Raw genomic sequence first — 13,563 nt, forward strand, 5'->3', positions numbered from 1 at the left:
TGTGCGTGTGTTTGTGTGTGTGCATGTGTGTGTGTGTGTGTGTGTGTGTGTGTGTGTGTGTGTGTGTGTGTGTGTGTGTCAGTGTGTGTGTGTGTGTGTGTGTGTGTGTGTGTGTGTGTGTGTGTGTGTGGTGTGTGTGTGTGTGTGCATGTGTGTGTGTGTGTGTGTGTGTGTGTGTGTGTGTGTGTGTGTGTGTGTGTGTGACTGTTTACTGACTGCTCATATTCTTTAGGGTGCTGAAGTAGATGCTATTGACATCTATGGCAACACTCCTCTCTTGTGCGCCGCTTGTCATGGCAGCACATCTGCTATTGAAGTGCTAGTTCAGAACGGAGTAAATCCAACAATAAGAAATCATCAAGGTTGCACTGTTTTACATGCCGCAGTTGGACACGTCAACACAATGCAAACCATTCTTAGGGTACAACATATTTGTCTCCTATTCATCTTTCTACTAACTGCCACATCTCTTTTGCTTGTCTGTATTTGTGTGCTTACCAGCCAGTCTGTCTGTCTGTTTGTCTGTCCGTTCAGTCTGTCTGTCCGTCCATTCGTCCGTCTGTCTGTCTCTCTGTTTGTCTGCTTGTCTGTCTATCTGCTTGCCTGTCTGCATGCATGCTTGTCTTGTTTTATACTTTTAACATTACAATATCAGCAATTTGCTGGTGTGTTTAGCTAAATTCCTTGGATGCCAATTTTCTTAATGCAAAAGATGATAATGACAACACAGCTCTCCATTATGCTGCGTTAGGAGGATACTATCAGGTGGTCATTGTTGTTCGTGCTTTCTACTTGAGCTTGTGTCATTCTACTGTTTTTATGTCTTTCTAGAATGTTGTTCAGCTCTTAGATAATGGTGCTCATCCGAATCCGAGAAATTTTGTCAAGAGAATTCCACTGCATATAGCAGCAGAGTGAGAATTATATATATATATATATATATATATATATATATATATATATATATATATTACTACTAATGCGTTATACATTATTATACGTAATGCAACATCAGATACATATACTACTGTGTTATTAGGTCCATTACTAGCCAAACCATGCTCAGTCTATCTTTTAATTTATATTTTCATTATTAATAATAATTACTATTATTATTATTGGAAAACTTTTGTCCAAATAGTTTTATATCACAAATTATTGAATAGTTTCTAATAATATATATTTGTGTTAATTCATATCAAATAGAAAATTTATATTTTTTTCTTTTAATTAATTATTTAGTTATAATTACTAATGTAATTGATATTAATAATAAATATTATTATTAATTAGTTTGTGGTTAGATTAGAGCATTCAAATTAATACTTGTCAACAATAATGACAAACTAAATTCGTGACTGCAAATTATGTCATCACAGGGTCTGCATTACAAGCTTTAAAATTGATTTTGTTAATATCAATAGTTAGTGTATGTTCAATAGTTGTGTGTATAAGTGTCGGTACAGAGCTTGGTAATATCAATAGTTATTAGTGTATGTTGTGTGCACTAGTATCAGTACAGAGTTGATGTACACACACACACACACACACACACACACACACACACACACACACACACACACACACACACACATGCTTGTGTATGTTGTGTGCACTAGTATTAGTACAGAGCTTGTTAATATCAATAGTTTGTTATTGTAATTGTTTTGCTTTAGTATCAGTACGGTGGTTATTTGCAGTTTTTTCTTGTATGAAGGAAGGGTTGGCTGTATTGTGTGAAACGGCTCATTAGCCAGAGTCGCACACGTCGCAGCATCAATGCAACCGACGCTAAGGGAAAGACTCCACTTCATCGAGCTGCTGCATATGGCCAGAATCATGCAATTGATGTTCTTGTGCATCGAGGAGCCACAGTGTTGAGGTTAGGTGCTTTGTCTCTGCTGCTGTTCTGGTTGAATTGTGAATGTGGTCTGATGTGGGATTTTTTCTGATATTTGTTGGTGTGCCTGTTTGTCCGTCTGTTAGTTTGTCTGTCTGTCTGTTTGTTTGTCTGTCTATTTGTATGTATGTATGTATGTATGTATGTATGTGTGTTTGTCTGTCTGTCTGTCTGTTTGTATGTTTGTTTGTGTGTCTGTTAAAGAAATATATTTTCATAAATCAGAACTATTACAAGCTAAATCAAACTAAGCAACTCTTAACTGAAAGTGTAATACACGATACACTACAGTTGACCCTGGAAGGGTTTTACAATAACTATTTAACTAATGAACAAAAGATAGTGTCAAGTTAATTCAGGATGTCTGTTTGTCTATTTGTCTGTCCGTTTGTTTCTTCATCCGTCTGTGTATCTGTCTTTGTTGTATGTAGGTAGGTAGGTAGATGGGTAAGTAAGTAGATGTGTGGTGTGTGTGTGTGTGTGTGTGTGTGTGTGTGTGTGTGTGTGTGTGTGTGTGTGTGTAAATGTGTGCCTGTTTCTAATATCTCTCATTATCCATTCTTTTGTGTACTTGTTTGCATCCCTACTCATCTAATCGCTCAATTTTCATCCAATATTGTCTTCACGTCGTTGTTCCTGATCTATAATGAATTTTAGAGATTCAAAGGGAAGGACACCATTGCACTATGCTGCACTAAGTGGTGACGTCATGAGCTGTAAACTTGTGTTACATGCTGACAGTCACTGCATATATGATAGAGACACCCACGGAGTACGAATCCACATCAGTGAGCTGCATGTGTAATATATTAGTTACTTATCTACTTTATTAGAATACGGCATTACATTTGGCGGTCAAGGCTAACCATCCGGATGTTGTCAAATTTCTGTTGGACAGTGGTGCAGCGTTTGTTATGAACAACGTCGATCAGAATCCACTGGATGAGGCAATTCACTATGGGAATCAAGCTACAGCAATAGCGATTGCAGAGCACGACAGGTAATTGGGTGGGAGGAGTCAATATTGTAGCAAGCAAGTGACGGTTTGTTGGAATGTGTGTGTGTGTGTGTGTGTGTGTGTGTGTGTGTGTGTGTGTTTGTGTGCACATGTGTGTGTGTGTGTGTGTGTGTGTGTGTGTGTGTGGGTGTGCGTGCGCACGTGTGTGTTTCTGTGTGTGTGTGTGTGTGTGTGTGTGTGTGTTTGTTTGTGTGTGTGCATGTGTGTGTGTGTTTGTTTGTGTATGTGCATGTGTGTGTGTGTGTGTGTGTGTGTGTTTGTTTGTGTGTGCATGTGTGTGTGTGTGCACGTGTGTGTGCACGTGTGTGTGCATGTGTGTGTGTGCACATGTGTGTGTTTGTTTGTGTGTGCATGTGTGTGTGTGTGTGTGCACGTGTGTGTGCATGTGTGTGTGTGCACATGTGTGTGTGCATGTGTGTGCGTGTGTGTGTGCATGTGTGTGTGTGTGTGTGTGTGTGTGTGTGTGTGTGTGTGTGTGTACGTGTGCAGAATATTGCTGCAATACGAGAGCTTGCTGGTTGAACTTCGTGAACTCATTTGTTGTGCATTTGTTCATTGATTCTTACCCAAATGATGACACATCAATTTGTCATGTATCTGCTCAAACTCTCATGCCGAATTACCAGCAATGAGTTTCAATTGTGGACCTCCACCATTGTTTTCAATTAAATTATATTTTATTTTTAATGTGTCGTTATGCCCTTCCATAATGGGCAAGTGGGGTCTTTACCCCCATCTGGGCGCCCACCAACCCGGCAAGTGAGCCCAGCGGGGTACATGTTTCCGTGTAGTCCATACGGCGATCAATGACTAGCCAATTTGATATAGATTGCAGGCATTACTGTGACCGCGTACTCGATACAGCACGCCTGGTGGATATCAACGACCACCAGGAAAGCACTGGACGTCATCGTCAACGGACCGTTCGCCAGACCACAGAAACTCCCCAACGACTGAAACGAGTCATAGTCTCATGGATAAAGCTAGAGAAACATGAGAAAGAGAGACAGACAAGTTTCACAATTTACTGTCGTCACTGGGGTTTGAACCCCCAAACCATGGAGTGGTAGCCATTGTCGCTAACCACTAAGCCACGGCGGTGACAATTATAGTTATTATTAATTATTTTATTATAAAATATATTTTTTATCAAATATAAATTTTTATGACATAACAACTTTATTGATGTCAATAGCTTTAACTACACAATACTGGCAACACACTGCTACAACAATAGTGATTTGAAGAAACTATGTCAAGTAAAAAGAACAACAAGAAAAAGACTTAGTGAGTGAGCTCGAGACGAGCCTCACTCTGGACAATGTCCATCATGTCTAATTTGAGTGGACAATGTAGTTTGATCTTGTCCCTTGAACACACAGAAATTGTCGATTGTAATAGAGCAAAACTTAGTCTGCATCTAATCATAGACATTGTGTGTGCATAAGAGGTATTTTGATTGTTTGATATATCTAATATAAATTATTAGTTTTTAATTAATTAATTAATTGTTATATCTATGATTTTATTGTGCATAACTTAATTTATTTATTATTTTTATTTATTTTATTATAATTATATATGTACATACCTTAGATGGGAAGATGCACTTCGTGCCAAAGTGCGGAGAGTTGTCGTTGACGTGAAGTCTCACTTGATTGGCAGTGCTGATGGAGAGAAAGTCTTTAGACTCAAAGAAGAGGAGAAAACTCAGTTGCAGTTGATGGTTGAAAAGATGCCTAAAGTGGCTTTGGTAAGCGACGCATTTAGCATCTGAGTTTGCACTCGTACTTGGAAGTAAGTTGGGTTTTGTATTTCTTGGTAGAAGTTTCTTGATCGTTGTCATGTCAGTGAAGACGTGAATTCTTGTCGTACGGTGGGTGATCATGTTGTGTGTTAGTATTTTTGTCTGGCATGTATTTGTGTTTATTTGTGTACTAGTTTGTCTTTGTTTGTTTGTTTTGTTTGTTTATTGGTTTGTCGATCTGTTTGTTGGTTTGTCTATCTGTCTGTCTAACTGTCTGTTTATCTGTCTGTATATCTGTCTGTCCATCTGTCTGTTTATCTGTCTGTCTATCTGTCTGTCTATTTGTTTGTCTATCTGTCTGTTCATTTGTCTGTCTATCTGTCTGTTCATTTCTCTGTCCATTTGTCTGTTTATTTGTCTGTCCATCTGTCTGTTTATCTGTCTGTTTATCTGTCTGTTTATTTCTCTGTCCATTTGTGTGTCCATTTGTCTGTCCATCTGTCTGTTTATATGTCTGTCTATTTGTTTGTCTATCTGTCTGTCTATCTGTCTGTTCATTTGTATGTCTATCTGTCTGTTCATTTCTCTGTCCATCTGTCTGTTTGTTTGTTCGTTTGTCTGTCTGTCTGTCTGTCTATTTGTCTGTCTGTCCATCTGTTTATCTGTCTATGTGTCCGTCCGTCCGTCTGTCTGTCTGTTTGTTTCTCTGTCTGTCTGTCTGTCTGTCCATCTGTTTGTTTGTAACGTACATACTCTCTGTCAGTAGGCCTTCTATTAAAATATCTGTTTGTCATTTCTCTCACTAATTCAACTTCTTTTTCATAGGAAACATTCAACTACCGATTGCTGCTTGGCTACACAGAGGCAGACAGTGACCCTCACTCCAGTTTGGATGCACTTCGGGTACAACACTTGCCAAATACAACATCCTTTTCTAATGCTCTCTTCATCACTGTAGACAATGTGCGAGTGCCAGTCCAAGGCAGTGTTAGCTCATCCCGTTTGTTGTGCATTTTTAAATCACAAATGGTTAATAATGTTTTGGGTCATTAGCTGTGCTGTCGACGTGTGTGATTTGTTTTTGTTTTATTGAATTGTAGGAAGCATTATGGATGGATGTATTGTCTCTTGGCTTGCCTGTGGGTTATTACGTACGTCTTGCTGTTGAGCTGGTATATTGTTGAGGCTCATCCGATGCAGTGGGCTGCGGCTAATATGTCCAATAATGGAACAGTGGGAGTTAGAGAGGTGATATGAAGTTTGTTTGTTTTTTGGTTGTTTACTTGTTTGTGTGTCTGTTTATATGTTTGTTGTTTGTGCTCTTGTTTGACTTTTGTTTCGTACTTCTGTTTGTCAGTCTGTTTGTCTGCTGTATGTATGTATGTATGTATGTCTATCTGTCTCTCTGTCTGTCTGTCGGTCATGATCATAAATCACTAGTGTAAGAAAGCTAATGTGGGAAGACCTGAGTGCTGAGAGTCATGGGCTTCTGTCTGTCTGTCTGTCTGTTTGTCTGTCTGTTTGTCTGTCTGTCAATACATATATTTTCAAAGAACAACACTATTACATTGTAGTCTGTCTGTCTGTTTGTTTGTCTTGTTTTCTGTCTGTCTGTCTATCTGTCTGTTTGTTTGTCTTGTTTTCTGTCTGTCTGTCTATCTGTCTGTCTGTCTATCTGTCTGTCTGTCTGTCTGTCTGTTTGTCTGTCTTGTTTTCTGTCTGTCTGTCTATCTGTCTGTCTGTCCGTTGGTTGATCAGTCTCTGTCTGTTTGTCTGTCTTGTTTTCTGTCTGTCTGTCTGTCTGTCTGTTCGTTGGTCGATCGGTCTATCTATTTGTCTGCCTTTTTCTGTCTGTACGTTGTTTGTCTCTTATTAGTAGAGCCACTGTTCACATATAACATTCCATCTGTTGCATCCTTGTTTGTCTTTGCCATATGTGTGTACATGAGTGACAATGTTTGTCGTTGTTATTTAGACTTCAGGTTATATTCGATCGCTGCAGTATGTAATCACAATCACTACTGTCATCCAGATGATAATTCTTCTTTTTCGTCTCAAAAACTCGGTTATCTTGCTATTAAATGTGTCACCGCTTTTGTACTATATCACGTAACGTTTGTGATAAATTCAGGCATTTGGAGATTTAACGACACTTACTTGGCTTGTTGCTATGGTCTCGTGCTGCTGTACACTTGCGTTTTTGCTTCCGTTTAAAAATGTCGGGGAGCAGCACAAATGGGTGCTTGGAGCCATCAGTGTGTTCAGTGGATGGATAACACTAGTGCTTTGGTTGCGACGGTAATTGCCTGTTTGTTTGCTTGTCTGTCTGTCTATCTGTCTGTCTGTCTGTCTGTCTGTCAGTTTGTCTATCTGTCAGTCTGTACTGTCTGTCTGTCTGTCTGTCTTTCTTTCTGTCAATACATATATTTTCAAAGAACAACACTATTACATTCTAGTCTGGCCCAAACGGCCGACGCCATAATTTAACTACGTGCGAATGAACTGTCAACTGTAAAGATATTAGAATGTCCCAGCCTTGCTAACTTTCTGCTAATGACGCTAGCATTACATCTTGGCAAAGCTACCGACATGCATCTACGCCAGAATGTCTTAAAATCACGACTGTTCTTTCTTCCGTCCTCGTCTATAGACTGAAGTGACAGGCGGTGCAGGAATTGAGCTGCCTCTGAGCCTTAACGTCCAAAGGGTTCGAACACTAATGGGATGCAGTTGGAGGGGAGGCCCCAGACATCCCTTTCTCTAGCATATTTCTCTGATTTCTTGACCTCACGGGTAGCTGCGGCCGCGCCGTCTTCCTGAGCTGCTTGAGAGATCACACGTAGTGCCCTTAGGTGGGCCATCGAGATGTCCAGCTCAATGTCACAACCCTGTTGAGCATCAAAGACAACCATGTTGGGGTGGTCGTTACTATTAACATAAAGATTCCTCGGTTCTTGCTGATGGGACATCTTCAAATGCTGTAGACAATCGCTCCAAACACTAGTCAATGTCTCATGAGTCCATATTGGCCCACTGGCGGTCTTACATGTGAGAAGGTGATAGCCGTCTTTATCAATGTCTTTGCCGCATTTGCATATAAGGACAACAGAACCGAGGGGCTTTTCAAGACCCAACCTCATGCGCATTGCTAAGCGAAAATCGCTGGGTTTTAATGCAAGCTTCGCAGAAGAAGGTATTGAGTCAAGCCATGCGCCTGCTCCAAGTCCCTGTAGCGACCTGAACCGAGCAGCTGAGCGCTGAGATGGTGGGTTTGAGAGAATAGAGGACACAATTTGTTCCGTTTGCTCTGATTTTAGCTTTTGCTGTAGCTTTTTCAGGTTGTTGATAAGATCAACAAGGCTCTTATCTCCTGGCAGGGCTTGCAAAAGGTGAGAGGCGATTGATTCGTTGTGCCCTGGATGTTGGACTGCATGGGAGATTTTTGACTAAGTCTGTGAGATCACCAAATGATTGAGGGAGGTGAGCTAGAGAACGGGCCCAACTTGATACAAACGCGATTGGACACGTTGACACCATTGAGGACATGCCAAACCCACCGTTCCGGATTGGTAATGTTGAAGACACAACTCGAATAGCTTTATCGAAATGGGGATGGTCTGGGAGACCATTGCACAGAAGCTCGCATTTCTCGATTGCTATGTTGAGACCAATTTCTTTTAAGCTAGACTCCGCATCGTTCTAGCATAATAAAATATCCTCCATGGGCCCAATAAAAACATATTGTCCAAGTAGGCTAGGACACGGGTGGATGAGTGGTTCTTCTGGAGGTCCAAAAGAAATGGATGCAAGGCGACAGAAAATAGCATGGGTCCAAGGGGTCCCTTTGGTGGATTCCTTTTTTGGACCGCAGAATGTGAGCAATTTTCCCGTCGTTGAAAACCAAAGGACTGAAACCGGCATACATTTGATGGACATGTTGGTAGATGTCGGGGAATGCTTTTGCAACTTCAGGTAATAATAGATGGGATCGTGATACCGAGTTGAAGGCATTTTTCAAGTCCGTTTTTAAGATGACTCAATCAGGATTGGATTCCAGAAGTAGACTAATATGATGTACGATAAGCTCTGGTCCTCCTTCAACTGCTACTCCATGTTGGAGGGGAGAGAGGAAGGATGAAAAAGATTCTTTCTTTTGTAGACACAAGGTCTTAGCCGTGAGCCGTCTGATACACTTGCCGACTGCGATTGGCCTCACATCACCAGATGGCTTCGAGAGAGCAACAAGTCGAGAAGCTGAAAGGAGCTTGACTATGCCGTGAGGGATAGATCCTCTTACAATCAGGTTACAGACAGTAAAGAACTTTTCGGCTGTAGTAGACCTACTTGCAAGTGCCGTGAAATGATCAAAGTTCCATCCAGACGGGCCAGATCCGGAACTCTTGGGAAGTTTGGACAAAGTAGCGAAAAACAATGACTCAGAGAGACTGGTAAATTGAGGCAATACTTCTGGACAGGGCACACTCTTCACTTGAGCAGGGTGCTTCCAGGTCAGCTTTACAACCGTTTTTGCAGAGACTGGAGCAAGGCCAGGACTCAAAAGCAATTTTGCTGCTCGGGAAAGTTCACCACATTTAATCAGCTGAAGAACTTTCTTACAATTTGTTGAAAGCTTTGATTGCGTTGATGAAGACTTGAGAAGAGGTCGTTGAAGATGTAAAAGCTCCTCCCACTGGAAATCAAGAAAGGAGAGAAACTTAGGTCTTTCCTGCCTAATTGCAGCTGTACCTTCTCTTTTGTGACGTAGAATCATTCGTGGTATGCACAGAAAGAGCTTCCATTCTGCTTCGTCGGTGGGGTCTTGTATGATTCTCGTTAGGGCTAAGTGACAACAGTCTTGAAACAGTGATTTTAGAGATGGTGAGACATTACGTGTGATTGAGGGAAGATGGCCACAAAGGAGACTCTCAACAGACAGGTCCCGTATGAGAGACCAAGCTTGGTCCTTGCGAGAGGTTGGGGGGACCTCGGGATGTGTCTGACAAATCTCGCTTTCAGCATCAATCTTCGATCAATTGTTAGACAAAGCTTGAATAGGAACATTGTCGATGACCTTTGTAACCGCTGCCCTATGTGCATCACGTGACCCGTTTGCGTGACTTGCTGATTCCGACCGGACTTGACGTTTAGGTCATCTAGACTTGTGTTGTGCAAGTTTTGAGAACCATTTGTCGCAACCGGCGCATTGATGAAGGTGAAGGCGGTCAACAAACGACGCAGGCAGCAGAGACGAATCGTGGACATCTCGGATGTGACTTAGGACGCACTGGACAGGCCCAGACATCTGGCAGTAAGGGTAGGGACACTGCTCACCTCCAGACATGATGATTAGCACTTCCAGACTCGTGCTAGCAGACGACCAAAAAACCAGCTGTAGGCGGCCATTTCACATACGGGTCTGTCTGTCTGTCTGTCTGTCTGTCTGTCTGTCTGTCTGTCTGTTTGTCTGTCAGTCTGTTTGCCTGTGTGCCTTTTGTCTTTGTTTCTTTGTCTGTCTAATGAAATACAACTGGCTTTTATAGTGGTCTGATCAGTTGGTTATTTGCTTACCTTCTATCCTTGTACAGTGTGTGTGTGTGTGTGTGTGTGTGTGTGTGTGTGTGTGTGTGTGTGTGTGTGCGCGTATGTCTGTGTGTGTGCATGCGTGCGTGGGTTCAAAATACTTCTGTGGCATCCTTACTGACTACACATTACTTGTATCTCACAAGGGTCCCATATTGGGGCATTTTTATTGTGATGGTCTACAAGATGTTCAAACGCCTTTTTCAGGTTAGACCACTCATACACACATATACCACAACGTAAATCTCATCAAAACTTTTCAGGTACTCATCGTGATCTTCCTATTCACATTGGCATTTGGATTTGCATTTTATGCCTTGCTAGCACCAGCTGCTGACGTAAGCAACTGCATTTGATTTGTAACAGATTAGGAGTTTGGTTCATAGATCTCTGACATTGCAATGTAATGAGACGTACAAATACCTAATTAATTAGGCAGAGAGAAATGAGAGTAAGCAGGTAGACACAGCAATTGGAGTGAAGTTGTATGTATCAGCTGTGTTTCTAAAATTGTTGCAGTTTGTTGGCTACTGGTGTGTTTGTGTTTTCAAGTTGCAAATAATTGATATTAAAGAGTGTTGTAAATGTAATGGGTTTGTGTAGTGAGCTGTGTAGATGTGTTTTAGTTACATACATGCAATGCAAGGTAGTCAGTAAATGGATATGGACTGCATGGAAGCAAACTGATTTCATCAGATTATATTTATGTATACATCAGCTATTACAAGCGGCAAGTAGAGGCTTGACTCCAAAGGGTTTGTGTACGTATAGGCAAAATGGACAGACAGACAGACAGACGACAGGCAGCCAGCCAGACAGACAGACAGACAGACATTGTAATAGTATGCAGTTTTAAATCTGCTAAAATTTGTTATTTCCATTGATATTAACATCATACAGATCTTGTGTGACTAATATTGCATAGGGTGTGTCATGCGTATTATATCAATGAAATACAGTACCGGCAGTATTTTGTATACACAACAAGCCTTCCTTTGTCATGCATCTTTCTGTCTCTTTAGAATGTCTTCATTGCATTCAAGAATCTTCCTCGAGCTTCACTAAAGATCTTCACTATGATTCTCGGTGAGATCGACTTTGCCGAATTGTTCACACCGAATGAGACTAACCCAAACGACACATCCGTTGTTCCTCACATTGGCTGGCTTGCTGTACTCTACATCATCTTCGTTCTCCTCATGCCTGTCATACTCATGAATTTGCTTATCGGTCTTGCGGTTGGCGACATCGAGAAGGTTCAAAAGCGAGCATCATTGGAAGGATACATCATGCAAGTAAATCTACACTTGGAGCTCGAGCAGAGCATTCCAAAGTTTTTGTTGAAGAAGTATTGGGTGGTGGAGGAAAAGTGGAATTTGGACTACTCTCATTGGAGGAAAAAGGCGAGTGTTAATCGTATGTGTATTAGTTAGTATAGCTATAATACACACACACACACACACACACACACACACACACACACACACACACACACACACACACACACACACACACACACACACACACACACACATCACGCACGCATGCACACACACACCCCGCACAAATGGCTATGAAAGTATGGATGGTTTGATAAACGTTGTGCATGAAAATGTTGTTGCTGCCAAGACAAAACATAGATGTGTCTACTAGTAGTGGTAAAATGTAGAGACCTTTTGTGCTGTGGCTGTGAGACCCTAATCTGATCTCTGACAACGTTACGTAATACCGCCCCGTTTGTATCCTCACGTGGAAGAACCACCGAAATCGAAAGGAAGGCCTAGTGTTGAGGCTAAATCTGGTGTCTTCACTATCAATCAATGACTGGATCATGGATACTGTGTGATCAGATTATGCCAAGTGGTCACATGACTTGTTTTGAATTATTTGAATTGACAGTGCTACTTGGGTTTGTGGCATTTTGCCTGTTTTATCACGTTTTCAGTATAAGTAATGTTTGACTTAGTTATGTATGAATCTAATTTAAACTCGTTGACTCATTGCCTGGCATATATTGCCATATCAGCTTACATAAGGCACTGTGATTTAATAAATTAATTATATAATAGTATTGATATTAATAACTATTATTTATGGATCTTATATTGTTATTTTCAAACTCAAGACTGAAAAGGTAGTTACAGTAGGATTCATAAGTTTGCTATTGTGTTATGGTGTTTGTTTGGATTGCTTGTAGCTATGGAGCCTTGTAGCTATGAAAGTGGATCCCGACTCGAATCATGAGATGGAGGTTATGGAAGAGCGGTCAGTGAAACTCCTCGCTGCTGTCGACAGAATAGAAATGAGATCAGTTGCACAGGAATGGAGGTTGGTGTAGTAGCAGTGGGTAGAGTCATTGACTTGTATACAGTGCTGTGTAGGTGATAAAATGATTTGATAATGTAATGTTTGTCTGTCTGTCTGTCTGTTTGTCTGTTACTCTGTCCGTGTCTGTTTGTTTGTTTGTCTGTCTGTTTGTTGGTTTGTTTGACTGTTTGTCTGTGTGTCTGTCTAGTTATTTGTTTGTCTATCTATTTGTCTGTCTAACTGTTTGTTTGTCTGTCTGTGTTTGTCTATTTATTTGTTTGTTTCTGTGTTTATCTGTTTGTCTATCTGTCTGTCTGTCTGTCTGTCTGTCTGTCTGTCTGTTTGTTTGTCTGTCTGTGTTTTTATCTGTCTGTTTGTCAGTCTGTCTATCTGTTTGGCTGTTGTTTTTTACACTTTGTGCCATCACTGTAAATTTACTACAACTACTGATCAAGACTGCAGGTTAGATTAATTTCTTTCAATATTATGCTCTGTACTTATTCATATTTATCTGTTTGTTCATTTCAAATTCTGCCTTCTTAGCAGAGTCTCTAATCTCAACATTTTCTCTTTCTCTTGGTGTCTAGAATGCAGAGCATCCAGAGCAGCCTCGATAAGCTTGCGCACAAACTCATGCCATCATACGAAACCGTCGTCTCTCCATCACATGCACCTCAACCAATGACATTCAAAGATGCAGCACTGACGGTCGCATCCAGACTTCGATCTCGATTACCTCGACGTACGACATACACAGCAACAGGGACAAAGGCAGCACCGACTCGTTTTGAAATACACCAGTGTGACTTAAATGAGAGTGATGAAAACATACCAGATGCAGTGGATAGTTCTGTCAAGGAATCGACTGTTTAAAAGTGGTTTATTGATATTAATAATTTATTGTGTAGAGAAGTTTAGTAGAATTTGGATAGAATTGCACAGACAAAATACAGCAATACAAACACATGTAGTATTTATTATTATTGTAGCTTTACAGTACAGTTGTCTCAG

General features: G+C 40.9%; 2 protein-coding genes across 3 annotated transcripts in view; one reads left to right on the top strand and one right to left on the bottom strand.

Moving 5' to 3' along the window:
• LOC134185764 (transient receptor potential cation channel subfamily A member 1-like) overlaps positions 1 to 13,551 on the top strand; it is a 21,160-nt gene extending 7,609 nt beyond the window's left edge. For both annotated transcript variants that reach the window (XM_062653633.1, XM_062653634.1), the window contains 18 exons: positions 233 to 421; positions 676 to 765; positions 832 to 914; positions 1,718 to 1,882; positions 2,558 to 2,672; positions 2,734 to 2,900; positions 4,515 to 4,671; positions 4,744 to 4,794; positions 5,491 to 5,568; positions 5,624 to 5,694; positions 5,766 to 5,913; positions 6,641 to 6,730; positions 6,797 to 6,963; positions 10,392 to 10,452; positions 10,509 to 10,583; positions 11,268 to 11,648; positions 12,443 to 12,573; positions 13,140 to 13,551. In XM_062653633.1, the coding sequence (XP_062509617.1) occupies positions 233 to 421; positions 676 to 765; positions 832 to 914; positions 1,718 to 1,882; positions 2,558 to 2,672; positions 2,734 to 2,900; positions 4,515 to 4,671; positions 4,744 to 4,794; positions 5,491 to 5,568; positions 5,624 to 5,694; positions 5,766 to 5,913; positions 6,641 to 6,730; positions 6,797 to 6,963; positions 10,392 to 10,452; positions 10,509 to 10,583; positions 11,268 to 11,648; positions 12,443 to 12,573; positions 13,140 to 13,425 (2,505 nt within the window). In that variant the 3' untranslated portion in view covers positions 13,426 to 13,551. The remainder of the gene's footprint in view (positions 1 to 232; positions 422 to 675; positions 766 to 831; positions 915 to 1,717; positions 1,883 to 2,557; positions 2,673 to 2,733; positions 2,901 to 4,514; positions 4,672 to 4,743; positions 4,795 to 5,490; positions 5,569 to 5,623; positions 5,695 to 5,765; positions 5,914 to 6,640; positions 6,731 to 6,796; positions 6,964 to 10,391; positions 10,453 to 10,508; positions 10,584 to 11,267; positions 11,649 to 12,442; positions 12,574 to 13,139) is intronic.
• Positions 8,087 to 9,589, bottom strand: LOC134185765 (uncharacterized). Its single transcript, XM_062653636.1, has one exon. The coding sequence runs from the start codon at positions 9,434 to 9,436 to the stop codon at positions 8,702 to 8,704; it is 735 nt and encodes a 244-aa protein (XP_062509620.1). The 5' UTR covers positions 9,437 to 9,589; the 3' UTR covers positions 8,087 to 8,701.
• Positions 13,552 to 13,563: the final 12 nt, after the last annotated feature.

Source organism: Corticium candelabrum, chromosome 10, assembly GCF_963422355.1.
Source record: "Corticium candelabrum chromosome 10, ooCorCand1.1, whole genome shotgun sequence".
Classification (NCBI taxonomy): Eukaryota; Metazoa; Porifera; class Homoscleromorpha; order Homosclerophorida; family Plakinidae; genus Corticium; species Corticium candelabrum.